This window comes from Varanus komodoensis, unplaced genomic scaffold, assembly GCF_004798865.1.
Source record: "Varanus komodoensis strain SLA01 unplaced genomic scaffold, ASM479886v1 scaffold5, whole genome shotgun sequence".
Classification (NCBI taxonomy): Eukaryota; Metazoa; Chordata; class Lepidosauria; order Squamata; family Varanidae; genus Varanus; species Varanus komodoensis.
The window spans coordinates 14,776,834-14,791,119 of record NW_025336087.1 but is presented as its reverse complement, the minus strand read 5'-3'; the positions used below and the strand labels follow the sequence as shown (position 1 = coordinate 14,791,119).

At 41.1% G+C, this 14,286-nt stretch overlaps 1 protein-coding gene across 6 annotated transcripts in view; it reads right to left on the bottom strand.

The window, feature by feature from the left end:
- Positions 1 to 14,026, bottom strand: part of ZFYVE16 (zinc finger FYVE-type containing 16) — a 43,142-nt gene extending 29,116 nt beyond the window's left edge. Inside the window, exons 1-5 of one of the 6 annotated variants that reach the window (XM_044445998.1) lie at positions 13,887 to 14,026; positions 13,637 to 13,747; positions 8,607 to 8,678; positions 7,702 to 7,803; positions 4,816 to 6,977 (exon numbers count right to left, since the gene is read on the bottom strand). In XM_044445998.1, coding sequence (XP_044301933.1) covers positions 4,816 to 6,977; positions 7,702 to 7,771 — 2,232 coding nt within the window. In that variant the 5' untranslated portion in view covers positions 7,772 to 7,803; positions 8,607 to 8,678; positions 13,637 to 13,747; positions 13,887 to 14,026. Of the gene's footprint in view, positions 1 to 4,815; positions 6,978 to 7,701; positions 7,804 to 8,606; positions 8,679 to 12,801; positions 12,876 to 13,636; positions 13,748 to 13,886 lie in introns of all 6 variants that reach the window. The other 5 variants (XM_044445996.1, XM_044445995.1, XM_044445999.1 and 2 more) reach the window with 5 other exon arrangements.
- Positions 14,027 to 14,286: the final 260 nt, after the last annotated feature.

Sequence of the window (14,286 nt, the reverse complement as noted above, 5' to 3'; positions counted from 1 at the left end):
TGGGTTGTTTCTGTTTATTGTGAACTAGTTGTTGTTGTTAGTCGCGAAGTCGTGTCTGACCCATTGCGACCCCATGGACAACATTCCAGGCCTTCCTGTCCTCCATCATCCCCCAGAGTCCACTCAAGCTCACACTAACTGCTTCAGTGACTCCATCTAGCCACCTCATTCTCTGCCGTCCCCTTCTTCTTTTGCCATCTATTGTTCCCAGCATTAGACTCTTCTCCAGGGAGTCCTTCCTTCTCATTAGGTGGCCAAAGTATTTCAGTTTCATCCTCAGGATCTGGCCTTCTAAAGAGCAGTCAGGGTTGATCTCCTCTAGGACTGACCGGTTTGATCGCCTTGCTGTCCAGGGGACTCGCAGGAGTCTCCTCCAGCACCACAATTCAAAGGCCTCAATTCTTCGGTGCTCAGCCTTATGGTCCAACATTCACAGCCATACATTGCAACAGGAAAAACCATAGCCTTGACTATATGCACTTTTGTTGGCAGAGTGATGTCTCTGCTTTTTATTATGCTGTCTAGATTTCCCATAGCTTTCCTCCTCAGGAGCAAGCATCTTTTAATTTCTTCGCTGCAGTCCCCGTCTGCGGTGACCTTGGAGCCCAGGAAAATAAAATCTGTCACTATCTCCATTTCTTCCCCATCTATTTGACAGGAAGTGAGAGGACCGGATGCCATAATCTTAGTTTTCTTAATGTTGAGTTTCAAGCCAACTTTTACGCTCTCCTCCTTCACCCGCATCAAGAGGCTCTTTAGTTCCTCTTCACTTTCTGCCATGAGAGTGGTATCATCTGCATATCTGAGGTTGTTGATATTTCTCCCAGCAATCTTAATTCCAAGTGGTGATTGATCTAGCCCCACCTTTCTCATGATGTGCTCTGCATATAAGTTATTTATTTTTATTTATTTAGTTAGTTATTTATTTATTTAGGGAACTTCTATGCCGCCCCATTCGTCGAAGCCTCGGGGAGGCTCACAAACATAAATAAATAACATCCTATAAAACAATATAAATTAAGTTGCCCTGGCCAAAGTATAAAATAAATAAATAAATATTAACAATTAAAATAACGTTTGAATAAAAAGGTCTTCGCCTGATGCCAAAAAACAAAAAACGACGGTGCCAGGCGGACCTCTCTGGGGAGCACATTCCATAGATTGGGCGCCACCACAGAGAAAGCCCTCCTCCGAGTACTTACCCTCCTAATTTCCTTCACAGAGGGTTCCCGGAGAAGGGCCTCTCCCGCTGATCTCAAGGGGCAGGCAGACATATATGGACGTAAGTGCTCCTTCAGGTAACCAGGACCCAAGCCGTTAAGGGCTTTATAGGTCATCACCAACACCCTGAATTGGGCCTGGACTTCAATGGGAAGCCAGTGAAGCTGACGGAGAACTGGAGTCAAGTGAACATACCGCCCAGTCCCCGTCAGCAGCCTGGCAGCTCTATTTTGAACCAATTGAAGTATCCGGACCGTCTTCCAGGGCAGCCCCACGTAGAGTGCGTTACAGAAGTGGGGAAGTCACCAACGCGTGTGTCACTGTTGCCAGGCAAGTTAAATAGGCAGGGCGACAGTATACAGCCTTGCCAAACTCCTTTCTCAATTTTGAACCAATCAGTGGTTCCGTGTCCAGTTCTAACTGTTGCTTCTTGACCCACATATAGGTTTCTCAAGAGACAAATAAGATGGTCAGGTACTCCCATCTCTTTCAGAACTTGGCACAATTTGTTGTGATCCACACAATCAAAGGCTTTAGCATAGGCAATGAAGCAGATGTTTTTCTGGAACTCCCTAGCTTTCTCCATGACCCAGCATATGTTGGCAATTTGATCTCTAGTTCCTCTCCCTCTCGAAATCCTGCCTGTACTTCTGGTAGTTCTCGGTCCACATACTGCTGGAGCCTAGCTTGTAGGATTTTGAGCATCACTTTGCTAGGATGTGAAATGAGTGCAATGATGCGGTAGTTTGAACATTCTTTGCCATTGCCCTTCTTTGGGATCGGAATGTAAACTGACCTTTTCCAATCCTGTGGCCACTGTTGAGTTTTCCAAATTTGCTGGCATATTGAGTGTAGCACTTCTACTGCATCGTCTTTTAAGATTTTGAATAGCTCAGCTGGAATACTGTCACCTCCACTAGCTTCGTTGTTGCTCAGACTTCCTAAGGCCCATTCGACTTCACATTCCAGGATGTCTGGCTCGAGGTCAGTGATCACCCCACCGTGGTTATCAGGGATGTTAAGCTCTTTCTTGTATAGTTATTCTGTGTAATCTTGCCACCTCTTCTTAATCTCTTCTGCCTCTGTTAGGTCCCTGCCATTTTGGTCCTTTATCATGCCCATCTTTGCATGAAACGTTCCCTTCATATCTCCAATTTTCTTGAAGAGATCTCCCTAGTCTATTGTTTTCTTCTATTTCTTTGCACTGTTCATTTAAGAAGGCATTCTTATCTCTTCTAGCTATTCTCTGGAATTCTGCATTCAATTGGGTTTATCTTTCCTTTTCTCCCTTGCCTTTTGCTTCCCTTCTTTCCTCAGCTATTTGTAAAGCTTCCTCAGACAGCCATTTTGCTTTCTTGCATTTCTTTTTCTTTGGGATGGTTTTAGTTGCTGCCTCTTGTACAATGTTGCGAACCTCCGTCCATAGTTCTTCAGGCACTCTGTCTATCAGATCTAATTCCTTAAATCTGTCACCTCTACTGTATATTCATCAGGGATATGGTTTAGGTCATACCTGAGTGGCCTAGTGCTTTTCCCTACTTTCTTCAACTTAAGCCTAAATTTTGCAACAAGAAGCTCATGATCTGAGCCACAGTCAGCTCCTGGTCTAGTTTTTACTGACTGTATAGAGCTTGTCCATCTTTGGCTGCAGAGCACATAGTCAATCTGATTTCTGTGTTGACCGTCTGGTGATGTCCATGTGTAGAGTCGTCTGTTGGGTTGTGTTTGCTATGACCATTGTATTCTCTTGACAAAATTCTACTAGCCTGTGCCCTGCTTCATTTTGTACTCCAAGGCCAAACTTGCCTGTTATTCCAGTTATCTTTTGGCTTCCTACTTTAGCATTCCAATCCCCCACGATGATGAGGACATCATTTTTTGGTGTTAATTCTAGAAGGTGTTGTAGGCCTTCATAGAACTGGCCAACTATAGCCTCTTCAGCACAAGTGGTTGGGGCATAGACTTGGACTAATGTGATGTTGAATGGTTTGCCTTGAATTCGAATTGAGATCATTCTGTCATTTTGGAGATGGTATCCCAGTACTGCTTTTCCTACTCTTTTATTGACTATGAAGGCTACTCCATTTCTTCTGAGGGATTCTTGCCCACAGTAGTATACCTGATGGTCATCTGAATTAAATTCACCCATTCCCGTCCATTTTAGTTCACTGATTCCTAAGATGTCGATGTTCAGTCTTGTCATCTCTTGTTTGACCACATCCAGCTTGCCTTGATTCATGGATCTTACATTCCAGGTTCCTATGGAGTATAGATCTTTACAACATCAGACTCTCCTTTCACCACCAGATACATCTGCAACTGAGTGTCCTTTCGGCTTTGACCCAGTCGCTTCATTCTTTCTGACACTACTAGTACTAGCCCTCCGCTCTTCCCCAGTAGCATATTGGACACCTTCCAACCTGAGGGGCTTATCTTCCGGTGTCATATCTTTTTGCCTTTTGGTGCTCTCCATGGGGTTTTCATGGCAAAGATACTGGAGTGGGTTGCCATTTCCTTCTCCAGTGGATCACGTTTTGTCAGAGCTCTCTGCTATGACCTGTCCATCTTGGGTGGCCCTGCACGGCGTAGGTCATAGCTTCATTGAGCTACGCAAGCCCCTTTGCCACGACAAGGCAGTGATCCATCAAGGAATTGTAGGTTCAAAAGTTCAAAAGGTTCTTTTGAACTAGTAAAGAATCACAAAACCCACAACAGTAAGTGCTCCAAGAAGGAACTGTGAAAACAAGGGAGAGTTCATACTTCTCCTTTCTAGAATAGATGGAGACTACTAGAAAGGGTTGAAAATGTGAAAGGCACTGAGAAGTATCAGTTGAACATTTACTAACTGAAGGATCATATTGCCAAGAGAAGGTATTGCTCCCTTTTGTTACCCTTTCCCCCTTTCCTATTCAGTTGGCTATTAGGCAATTGGTCTCTGGCAGCTATTTATAGATTAGCCTATATGCAATCTCACCATTTTACTTCCCATGCATGCTACTTATGTCACTTTCTTATGACTGCCACCCTCTTTGGCAGCTGCCACACAATGAAATTGAACAGGCAAGATTATACATACTGGTCAGCTAGAAGAGACTATAGTAAAAGACTGGCAGAGTAATAATTAAAAAAAAGCTATGAACACAGTTGTACAATTTTCGGGGGGGGGGGACCCCAAAGCTCCAATTGTGCTTTTTTGAAGATCTAGGGATAAAAAATCTGCAGAAAATGGAAAGGGTAGTGCTTGTAGTATGTGGGTGGGTGAGAAAAATAGACAGATTCTGCCATTTAGAACAACAAAGAACTTAGGGTATAAAACAAGCCACATCTGTCAGGGGCATTGTAGATTGTTCCATGAATAACCAAAATTAAGTAGCTTATGATAACTTAGCATGACATGCAAATACAGGCAATGAGTAAAATTTCAAGATGATAACACCTAATGTCATTTGTTTATACCCTGACTAATGTTTCCAAGGGAAAGAGTAGGATTAGTAAGGAAAAGTTTAACTCTAAATGAAAAAAAAAATCTCTCTTCTGCACTACTGTGATGGTCAATCTCTGTGGGTATAACAAAAAATAGTTTCTAGTACTTACTTTCCCACAAGCACGGCAGTGATGTCTTCTTTTTGTAAATGTGAATTTGGCTTGACAATTCATGCAGTTTCGTGCTTCTGAATCAGGAACCCAAGATGGCTTCTGTCCCAGCATTACAGCTTGTTCCACTACTTTAACAGGTATGCCTCCTTTGCCTTCCAAGGAGCTCTGTTTATCATTATTATAACTGAAGCTTGAATTAAGACAAGTTTTATCATCTGACACATGAGTATTTGGGTTTGCGGAATTTACCACTTCAGATTCACTTCCAGGTATGTTTGGATCACTAAATTTAGAACCTATTTTTGCTTTTGGTGGAAAGTTTAACAGATGTTTTGGCCTTGCACCTTCATTATACACCACAGGCTGGCTTTTTACAGTGTCTGAAATTTCACTTCTGGTTTTATTTATGTGATCTGTAGTCTCTTCCTGAATTTGCATGCATTTTTCCACCAGAATCCCTATATTAGATTCAGGATTGGATTCTATACAGCTGAGATTAAGAGAGGTTTCTATATTTTTAAATTCCATTTCTGCTTGCAAGCTATCACTTCCGGTATCCAGTTTGTTAGCACCTATTATGTTGTCATTAATAACATCTGATTCCAACAGTCCATCATCCATGTCTTCTTTCAGAGGCTTTGAATTATTTGTTTCAATACAATGTGCAGACAAGAAGGCATCAAGTTCAGCATCACTAACTAGCATATCACTTCTGACAATATCATCATCCACAGCTAGGTCAACTAAAGCTCTGTCACCAGTATCAGTAGACAAAACATTGCTGCACGTTTCAGTATATGGGGCCAGAAAGGAACTTGAGGTAGCTGCACAGTCTTGGTGTGGGAATGGTTCACAATTACAGATAGTATTGTCAACATTTACTTTCTCTTTATCTGTAGACGAAGGTTTTCCTAGCCAGCATTGGCTGGTTTTGTTTAGACTCTCATCCTGTTCTAAAGGTTCTTTTCTTTCCAACAAATCCCCTTCAGAAAGGCTATTTTTCTGTTTTTCTGAATGTAAACTAACGGCATGTACTACTTCACCCTGAGCATTATTTTCATTACTGTCATCAGTCGTAACCAATGACCCACACATAGAAACAGCAAGTGGAAGACATGACAGCGAAGTCTGTACATTTTCAGAGACCTCTGGTGTTGCAACTATGTTTAAAGCTGTATTTATATTCTTTTCTAGATTACAGGGTATTTCCTTTGTACTAAGTGTTTTATCTAATACTAACATATTCTCATTTTGAGGATTTTCTTCTTTAGGCAATAATACATTTTTATTCAAATCTTGAATCTTTGGTAGGTTAGAAGCTTCAGTTTTATCTTCTTTTGAAATGATCTGATTGCCACTTTCTTCATGTATCATTTGACCTTTTGCCTTGTTCTGATCCACTAATGGTTGACAGGGAAGCTTTTCACATGTTGACTCATTTTTGGAACTATGGTCAAGTGATGTTAGTTGAGTTGCTAAAACTGGTAAACTGTCAAAGCCTGTAACTTGTTCTGTCTGGTCAAATGATTCATTCTTGCTCAATGTTTCTGACTTTTCATGATCCCCACCAAAGTTTACTACATTTGTTTCTGAATGGCTGCCTGTCTTTGGTGTCAGTTGAGTCTGTTTTTCAGCTGTGCTATATTCTGTATTGAATAGTATCTCCTTTCCATCAATCTGTTGCTGTGTACCAGAATCAGTGTTATGATCACCTGAGCAATTACTACCAGTTTCTGGTAGCAATGCTATCTCCAAGCCAATAAGAGAAAGACTACACTGGGAGTCAGCTGGCTGCAACTTTTGAATGCATTCTGAATTAGTTTTTGTGTGGCTCAAATTACCTGTGTCACTGATGAGATCACAGACAGGTATACTGCATCGACCCAGGCAAGAAGGCTGATTTTTATCTGAAGCACCACTATCCACCATGGACAGAAGATCTAACCCAGTGACATTTTTCTCATTCTGTTCAGAGTCGAGTTCAAAATTTGCTACATTTGAAGTCTGAGTGAACAATGAAAGTTCATCTGCTGTAGGACAGCTAATATTTTCTTGCACATTTTGGCCCAAGAATTTTGGCTGCTGGAAATCTAATTCTGAAGAAAGTAAGTGGTGTTTAGAATCATGTGGATTTAAATTTCTGTTGTTTTCAAGTTCATCTAAATAAAAGATCAAAGTAAAATCGGTTAGAATTTCACCTATCACACACATACAGTGGTACCTCGGCTCACAAACTCCTCAGTTCACAACCAAATTGGGTCGCGAACAGAAATTTAAGAAAAATTTTTACTCAGGTCGCAAACTCTGCACTGGGTGACGTTCGCGATTGCGCCCGTCTCCCCCCACCCTCGAGTGTGTCTGCGATCATGCCTGTCTATGGCCGCGGTCGCGCTCATGCAGGGAACATGGGCATGATTGTGGTCTTGCAGGGGGAGGGGGGAGATGGCCACGCTCGTACTGGGGAGGAGATGGCCACGATCTTTGTTGTTCTTTGTCACTTTGCTTCGAATTATTGTGATTAAAAAAAATAGTTAAAGAATGGATTAACCTTATTTACATTGAACCTTATGGGGAAATCTGACTTGGCTCACAACCAATTTGGGTAATGACCAGAGTCATGGAACAGATCAAGTTTGTGAGCCAAGATACCACTGTAGTTCTCCAAGGTCATCGAAACCCAGAAAGATGTAACTAATAAAATACCATTTTTTCTACCTTCTTTTACTTGTTTCTCCCTGCCTCCTCACTATTTCAGACTGCAATTGTAGTACACATTAATAATAGATTATCTACTGTTAAGCATGCTACTGTTAAGTATGCTACACACAGTCACAGTCACACACACAAAGAAAGGGGGGGGGAGAGGAAGGATAATGAACTAACCTGTGCTTTGTTCAAATTCATCAAGGAGTTTGTCCAAATCAGAGACTGCTGCTCTAAAGTAAGTGTCCATTCTGATCTGCTATGAGTTTTCTCCTTTTCTGTCTGTGCAAACAAAAAATGAATTAAAAAAAAGAAAGAAGATAGCTTGGGCTCTATTGGTAAAGCTTGAATGACCTGCTACAGATCAGAATTATTTCTGGCAACAGATAAAGGGCATTGTTTGCTTTTCCGAATCAAGCTGCTATAAGGAAGAAAGTTAAGGAAAAAGAACTACAGCTAAGCACTGAAACTAAAAATACATTCTAACAGTGTTCAGTTAACTCTGTTTCTTAATTATAAGTGGAAGTCCACTACCACCCAAAGGCACTATTTTCCAATAGATTCCTGTTGCAGATCTTGAAAATCTAGCAGAAAATAACTAAATTCCATAGGGTTCTACTAACTACAAAACTAGTCTGCCCACACCTGTGTTAAAAAGGGAAGTTTTAAGAACATATTACTTATACATTATTTACATTTTCAGAAAATTACATTGCATATTTTTATAATTTATCAAATACATTTTGCTTAGATCCTTGAATACTACAGCAATATAAGCACCAAATCATATAGAATAACAAAATTATCTGTCCTTCCTTATATAGCCAAAATAGCAACAGGAATGCACAAGAGGGAGGTAACAGCCATCTTAGAAGATACTCATGGTTTGTAGGAGTACAAAAACATCTATAGAAACTTGAACATCAGAACCTCCTGCCTCCACATAAAAAACTTACCCCAATAAAGACTGAGCATACTCAGTGGACATGGAATGCAGGCTGACTTTTGAAGGGGAAAAATGGAAAACCAAGAAAAGGTAAAAGGGAGAGCATGAGGTAAATTGAACCCTGAACAGAAGTACTCACACTGCAATATTTTTCTGTAGGTCCCACTTGCTTTCATATCAGACGTTTACTTTTTTCAACTGTACCTTGAGCCTAATAACCAAGTATAAAAGCCAACAAGAACTATTCAAAGAAATATTCACATTTCATTTATTAAAACCTAACACTGTTAAAGGTTAACTCTATTTCAATAATTCACAACTTCTATAAACAAGACATTTAAATGTCATTTTACACTTTGGTGTGAAACAGAAAATTTTCCAGTACATTTCTCCATGGAAAATTTTCCTACCATATATATCTGCATTTATCCATAGATGGCTAGGCTGTACTGCAATTATTCATGTAAGATGGGTTTCATATAGGTTATGAACTTCTCTAAGTTATTCTTCTAAAGCAAGCATTGACAAACTCTAGTGCCTATTATAGAAACTGAAAAATAAAGTCTGTCTGTCTTTCTTTTGTGTCCCACCTTTTTTTGTTCCAGAGTTCATAAGTAAGCTGCATGGAGACATTGGTAGTTTGTGGCATACAAACAGAATAAATAAGGCACCTTACATAATCATCCTTCCAATCTTATCCTCAGAACCACCCCAGAAAGGTAGGCTGGGCTGAGTCTGTAACTGGCCCAAAGTCATCCAGTGAGTTCCATGGCTGAGTGGAGACTAGAACTCAAATCGCCTGAGTCCCAGTCCTGCACTCTTAACCACTGCACCACACCGATTTACTGGAACAAGACACAGTGCAACTCCTAGCTGAGTTTGGTGCATTTGCTAACATCCTTCAACAACAACTTTAAGGGAAACTGAAATTAAGACAATAATTTCTGTTTGTTTCACTTAAGAACGTAAGAGCCATCATGATGGATCAGACCTAATGTCCATTCAGTAGAGCATTCTGTTCACACAGTGACTGACAAGATACTCATGGAATCTCACAAACAGGGTGTGAGTGCAGCAGTCCCCCAGTCTGTGCCCAGAGACCCACATCTTTTAGTGAAATGGGCTGTTCAACTAATTGTTCCAAATCAGATTTTTTGCAATGTGACACTGAACTAATAAGCAGTACATAGAGAGAGTCAAGCTGAGGGCAGTACAGTAACCTCAGAAAAAGAAAAAGTGTTCATATAAGATGCATTAGCTCTCTTTGGAGATATATTCTAAAAATGATGGGTTCAATATAAACAAACATCATAAGCAAGTATATGCCAATGTCTCTACATATTTACAAATATTCCAAAAAATAATTTTCACATCAAGCTCTGAATGTGTTTGAAAATAACATTTAAAGTATATTGTGTGGTTATTTTAATTTCCCACTATGCAAATATTTCAGTCCAAATATCTGGAGCTATTAAGAAAATTTTTTATATATTTATACTGCAACTAAAATTGGTTTTCACTTTTAGTTCTTTTTGCTAAATGAGATATTTTGAGTGCTTATTGAGGGAGAATGTACACTGGAGAGTAAAAATGAGTCAAATGCTAAATCAGATAACATCATTTAGAACACTGGGAAATCTTCCAGTTCTTCCACTTTTTCCAGAAAACCCACATCACTGGTCTACAGCAAGCAAAGTTCACAATTTTGTTCACCATAGTATCCAACCAACCTCAGCCAACTACAACCACCTTCATCATTGCTCCTGACCTTGAAGCCGGAAATGGGATAGTCCTTTCCCACACCCCTCTACTGCTTTTTAAGTGCTTGGGCAGTGTAATCTATGGTCATTAAACAACGTCTAGACAGTCAAAGGATTTTTCATATCTTCAGTTACAGCGTCAGAAAATCACCCCAGCCTTTTTGCTGAAGATGTACACATGGCTCCCAGTCTCTCCTCCCTCACAGCCAAGGGAGAAAGAAGCACACTGGCTTCTTCTCTGCAACTGCAGAAAAAACCTGAGAAAGGGTGTCAGACACATTGAAGCAGGAGGGGAGCAGACTGGTACCATGAAGACACACATATCCTGGTGGTACTTCAGCATCCTTCTCTCTCACTTTGAAGCACTGCACTTACATGGCTGAAATCAGCTATCTGTTTGCCAGGGTAGGAGGAATGCAGAGGTGACCTTTGCCTCCCCACTCTTCTCATCCTCTGCAGAAGGCTTGTAATCTGAATTCAGAGTGCTGTAGGCACCCCAACAGACTGCACCCTAAATGCTTCTGAAAAGCAGCACAACAAGCTCCAGCTTTCCTTTGGACCATATTTAAGCATATTAACCTAATGTCTAGCCCACCCCAACAGTGAAAAAGCACAAAACAACAGTTGTGGAATTATGAACAATGTTCTGACTTATTACTGCAAGATTACTTCACAACTCTACATTGATATAAAATCCAGGAGTGTAATAAGGCTGCTCTTCTTGTTGTAAAATATGTGTAAGGTTCCAATAGTATGCATTTATTTGTAGAGGAAAACTGTCCAATGACAGTAATATGGAGTAGAAAACTTTGTGCAAAATTTCCTAGCTTCCAAAAATGTATTGATCTATAAAATTCATTAAAATAATGAACACAATATAAATCAAATTTGAAAATGGAAATGGGAACAGCACTAGTAAAATATAAAATCAAAGCTGTAAATCACTTTTTCTTTTAGGTACTACCAGTAAGACAAACATATTAATACATGTGACTCTTCAGGCATGTAAAATTAATGTTAATGATTTTCAATTCAACCCCCATCAAGATTAATTTAGTGTAAGGGAAGTGTGCATTATAATATTGTTACAGTAAAATCTTAGAACATTTACTTGAATCCCCCCAAAAGGAATGTCAAATGAAGCAAAGTGAAGTTTGTTTGATATAACATTTAAATCACATGGTGTACTCCCCCACCTCAATATTTCAGTTCAACTATGTTTCACTGTTAGAAAAGCTTTTGTTTTTTATTCATCACTTCTATTAACATGACAAGCATTTAGTAAACAAAATCAAAATAGCTGAAAACATATAAGAATACTAAATCAGATCTCCATCCATTTAGGGTAGCAGAAATATTTCTGGAAAATTTCCCAATACAAACCCATATTGATGCCTAACTCTAATTTTTTCCTATAACCTATAAAGACAAGGAACCATGATATCAGATTTTCTGGGATGGTATCATTAGCTAGTTATGATAATAGGCTCTAAACTGTAACTTCACTTTTCTAAACAGCCTTGATTTTTACACCTTGCTTAAGAAGCATTCACAAGACTTTAGTATAGCCTAAACAGTTTCCCCAGATTTGGTAACATCCTTCTATTTGCAAAAGGAAACTATTGATGAAATATGAAGAAAATTCTTTTATAAGAGGGTTGAGAAACTTAGTATCATCAGTTATCACCTTTTCTGACCAGATGCGCATGCACATTCAGAGTGTCTGCCAAACTGAAAATATTTTGTCTTCCAAGCAATCTAGGTGGTAAAAGCTCTGATCAACCTAGAAACTCTTACCCAGAATTTTAAAGCCCACTACATTTAATATAATAGATGTAGCACATGGGTCATCAAACTACGGCCCGGGGGCTGGATCCAGCCCACCATGCCCATTTGGAGCAGCTGTGTGCGTGTCCACATGCACACCCACCGCCACCTACCTCGCCCCGTGTGCAGGAGGCAGTGGTTCGCTCACTCGGAGAAACAATCTCCAAGCGAGCAAGCCACTGCCTTGTGCGCCAGCCTTGTGGTGCATGCCCACCCCACCTCGCCTCCCTTTGCCGCATGCATGCGCCTGCACCTGGCATCCCTTGCTGCCCCCCCGCCCCCACACCGGCCTGCATGCACTACCAGGCGCCCCCTTTCTGGCCCACGCACAGCATCGGCAGCTTTCAACTGGCCCCCCGTGAAAAAGTTTGAGGACCCCTGATATAGCAGGTTAGAATGGAACAAACAAACAAGGTGTCAGCCAGTTCATGAGATATTATGAACCTCTCATGGATTATGGAGGATATGAAAGCCACATCTACCTGAGTGCATGGAAAGGACAACATTTATGGAAAGCTAATAACCTGAATTTATCCCCAGAGGTATTTTGTGTGAATGTTCAAACAGGATGATAAACAGTTCTGTCATGTTTACTGGTTTCATGAAAGTCATTGAAAAAGCCTTTATAGCTGAAGAACAGGATATACAAATGTAAATACATAATTCGTATTTGTGTGAATTTAACTTGAAGGGCAATCATGTGACAATAACACAACTACTATGTTTTTGCAATAAAAAAATGGGTACCTTGGATGTTGCTAGCATGTGACTTGCCTCAAGCATATCAAAATACTTCCTTACAAAAAGCATTTTTGGCAATGCTAGGAGAAACAGACAACAAAGCATGGATTTTGGTGAAGTAAACACCCTCCAAATTATCATCTACTTTATTCCTCGTGAAATTGTTTTCCTACATATGTTTGGTAGAAGAAAAAACAGGAATGCCATGCCATATAAAGAATACTGTAGCCACTTATATTTTAAGCTTGCACGACATCACACTCAAATTACAGACCTTCTGTCCTCCCTGCTTTCTGTGAAGATTAATAGTTTGGCTCCAAGCTGTACAAAGCAGGAGTAAGCAAAAGTTCTTAAGTTTTTTTAATGTGCTGGAGCATTCCAGACAAGGAAAGAAGGCAAAGTGGCGTGTATGCATGCGTATGGAAAGTATTTAGAATCCCAATCCCTCCAGGCGCCAGACGGAGTTGGTTTATTGTAGGCAGCAAACTGGAGTCCAGAACTCTTATGAACACACGAATTAATAAAAGCAGAGGGAGGGAGGGCTGAAGGAGGTTAAATGGGGGGGGGGAGCTGATTCGGCTGGGAATCGAAGAGGATAGCCCGGGCTCTTTCTCTCTCCTTGATATGCACCAGAAAAGACGCAGTGTCCCAAAGCAGGCACTTCTTTTCTGCCAGCCTTTCTTCTCTCACAGGGTCGCTCTTGCATCCTCGCCCCCCCCCCCCATGTCTACGTCCAGGACAGAAACATGGGCGGAGGACGGCAACAACTGGGACTCGGCTACAGCCAGCTGGAGCCCGAAAAAGCCCAGATAGACTCTCTGTGTGCGTCTTGCTCGCTTACCAAGCTGCGGCTTTCTTCAGCAGAATATCAGAGGAATACCAGAGGGGAAAGCGACACGCAAAGCGATGACACAGCTTCTCCCCGTGCCCGCCCGTTGTTAAAGCGGTGTAGCTGAGGGACCAGAAAAAGAGACGGGCTACTGGACCCTCGGTTAAGGCCCACGACTCAGGCGGCCACGCCCCCTCCCTAGCCCACACCAGGAAGCAGGAGCGATTCAAAACAACCCCATCCTGGTCCAGACTAGCCTCACCTCATGAGTGCCGGATCCAAATAATACAGCCCCCGCTCCGAAGTGCGGCAGGCCGGTAGCACTTTGTTCCCAGACTTTTTGTCTTTCGCCGAGGGTCTCTTTCGTCAGGTCTTCGCGCGCATGCGCGTAAGGAGTCCGTCCTTCGTTTTCTCTCCGCCTTCCCTCATATTCAGGGAACACGTCCGCTACCAATCTGCGGAATGGGTTCATGTGCGCCTGCGCAATTGCTATGCTAAGTTCTTGTTCTTTTCTTCTCTAGTCTGGAGCTTGGTTAAAGTTTTGGGTAGTTTGATGCTTAAATGTTTATTTTCGAAGGGCATTTGTTACTGTATATACAAATAGGTAAGATATTTGCTTTTCTTCTTACTGCGTTGCAGGAAAAGAAATCTGGGACCGTTTC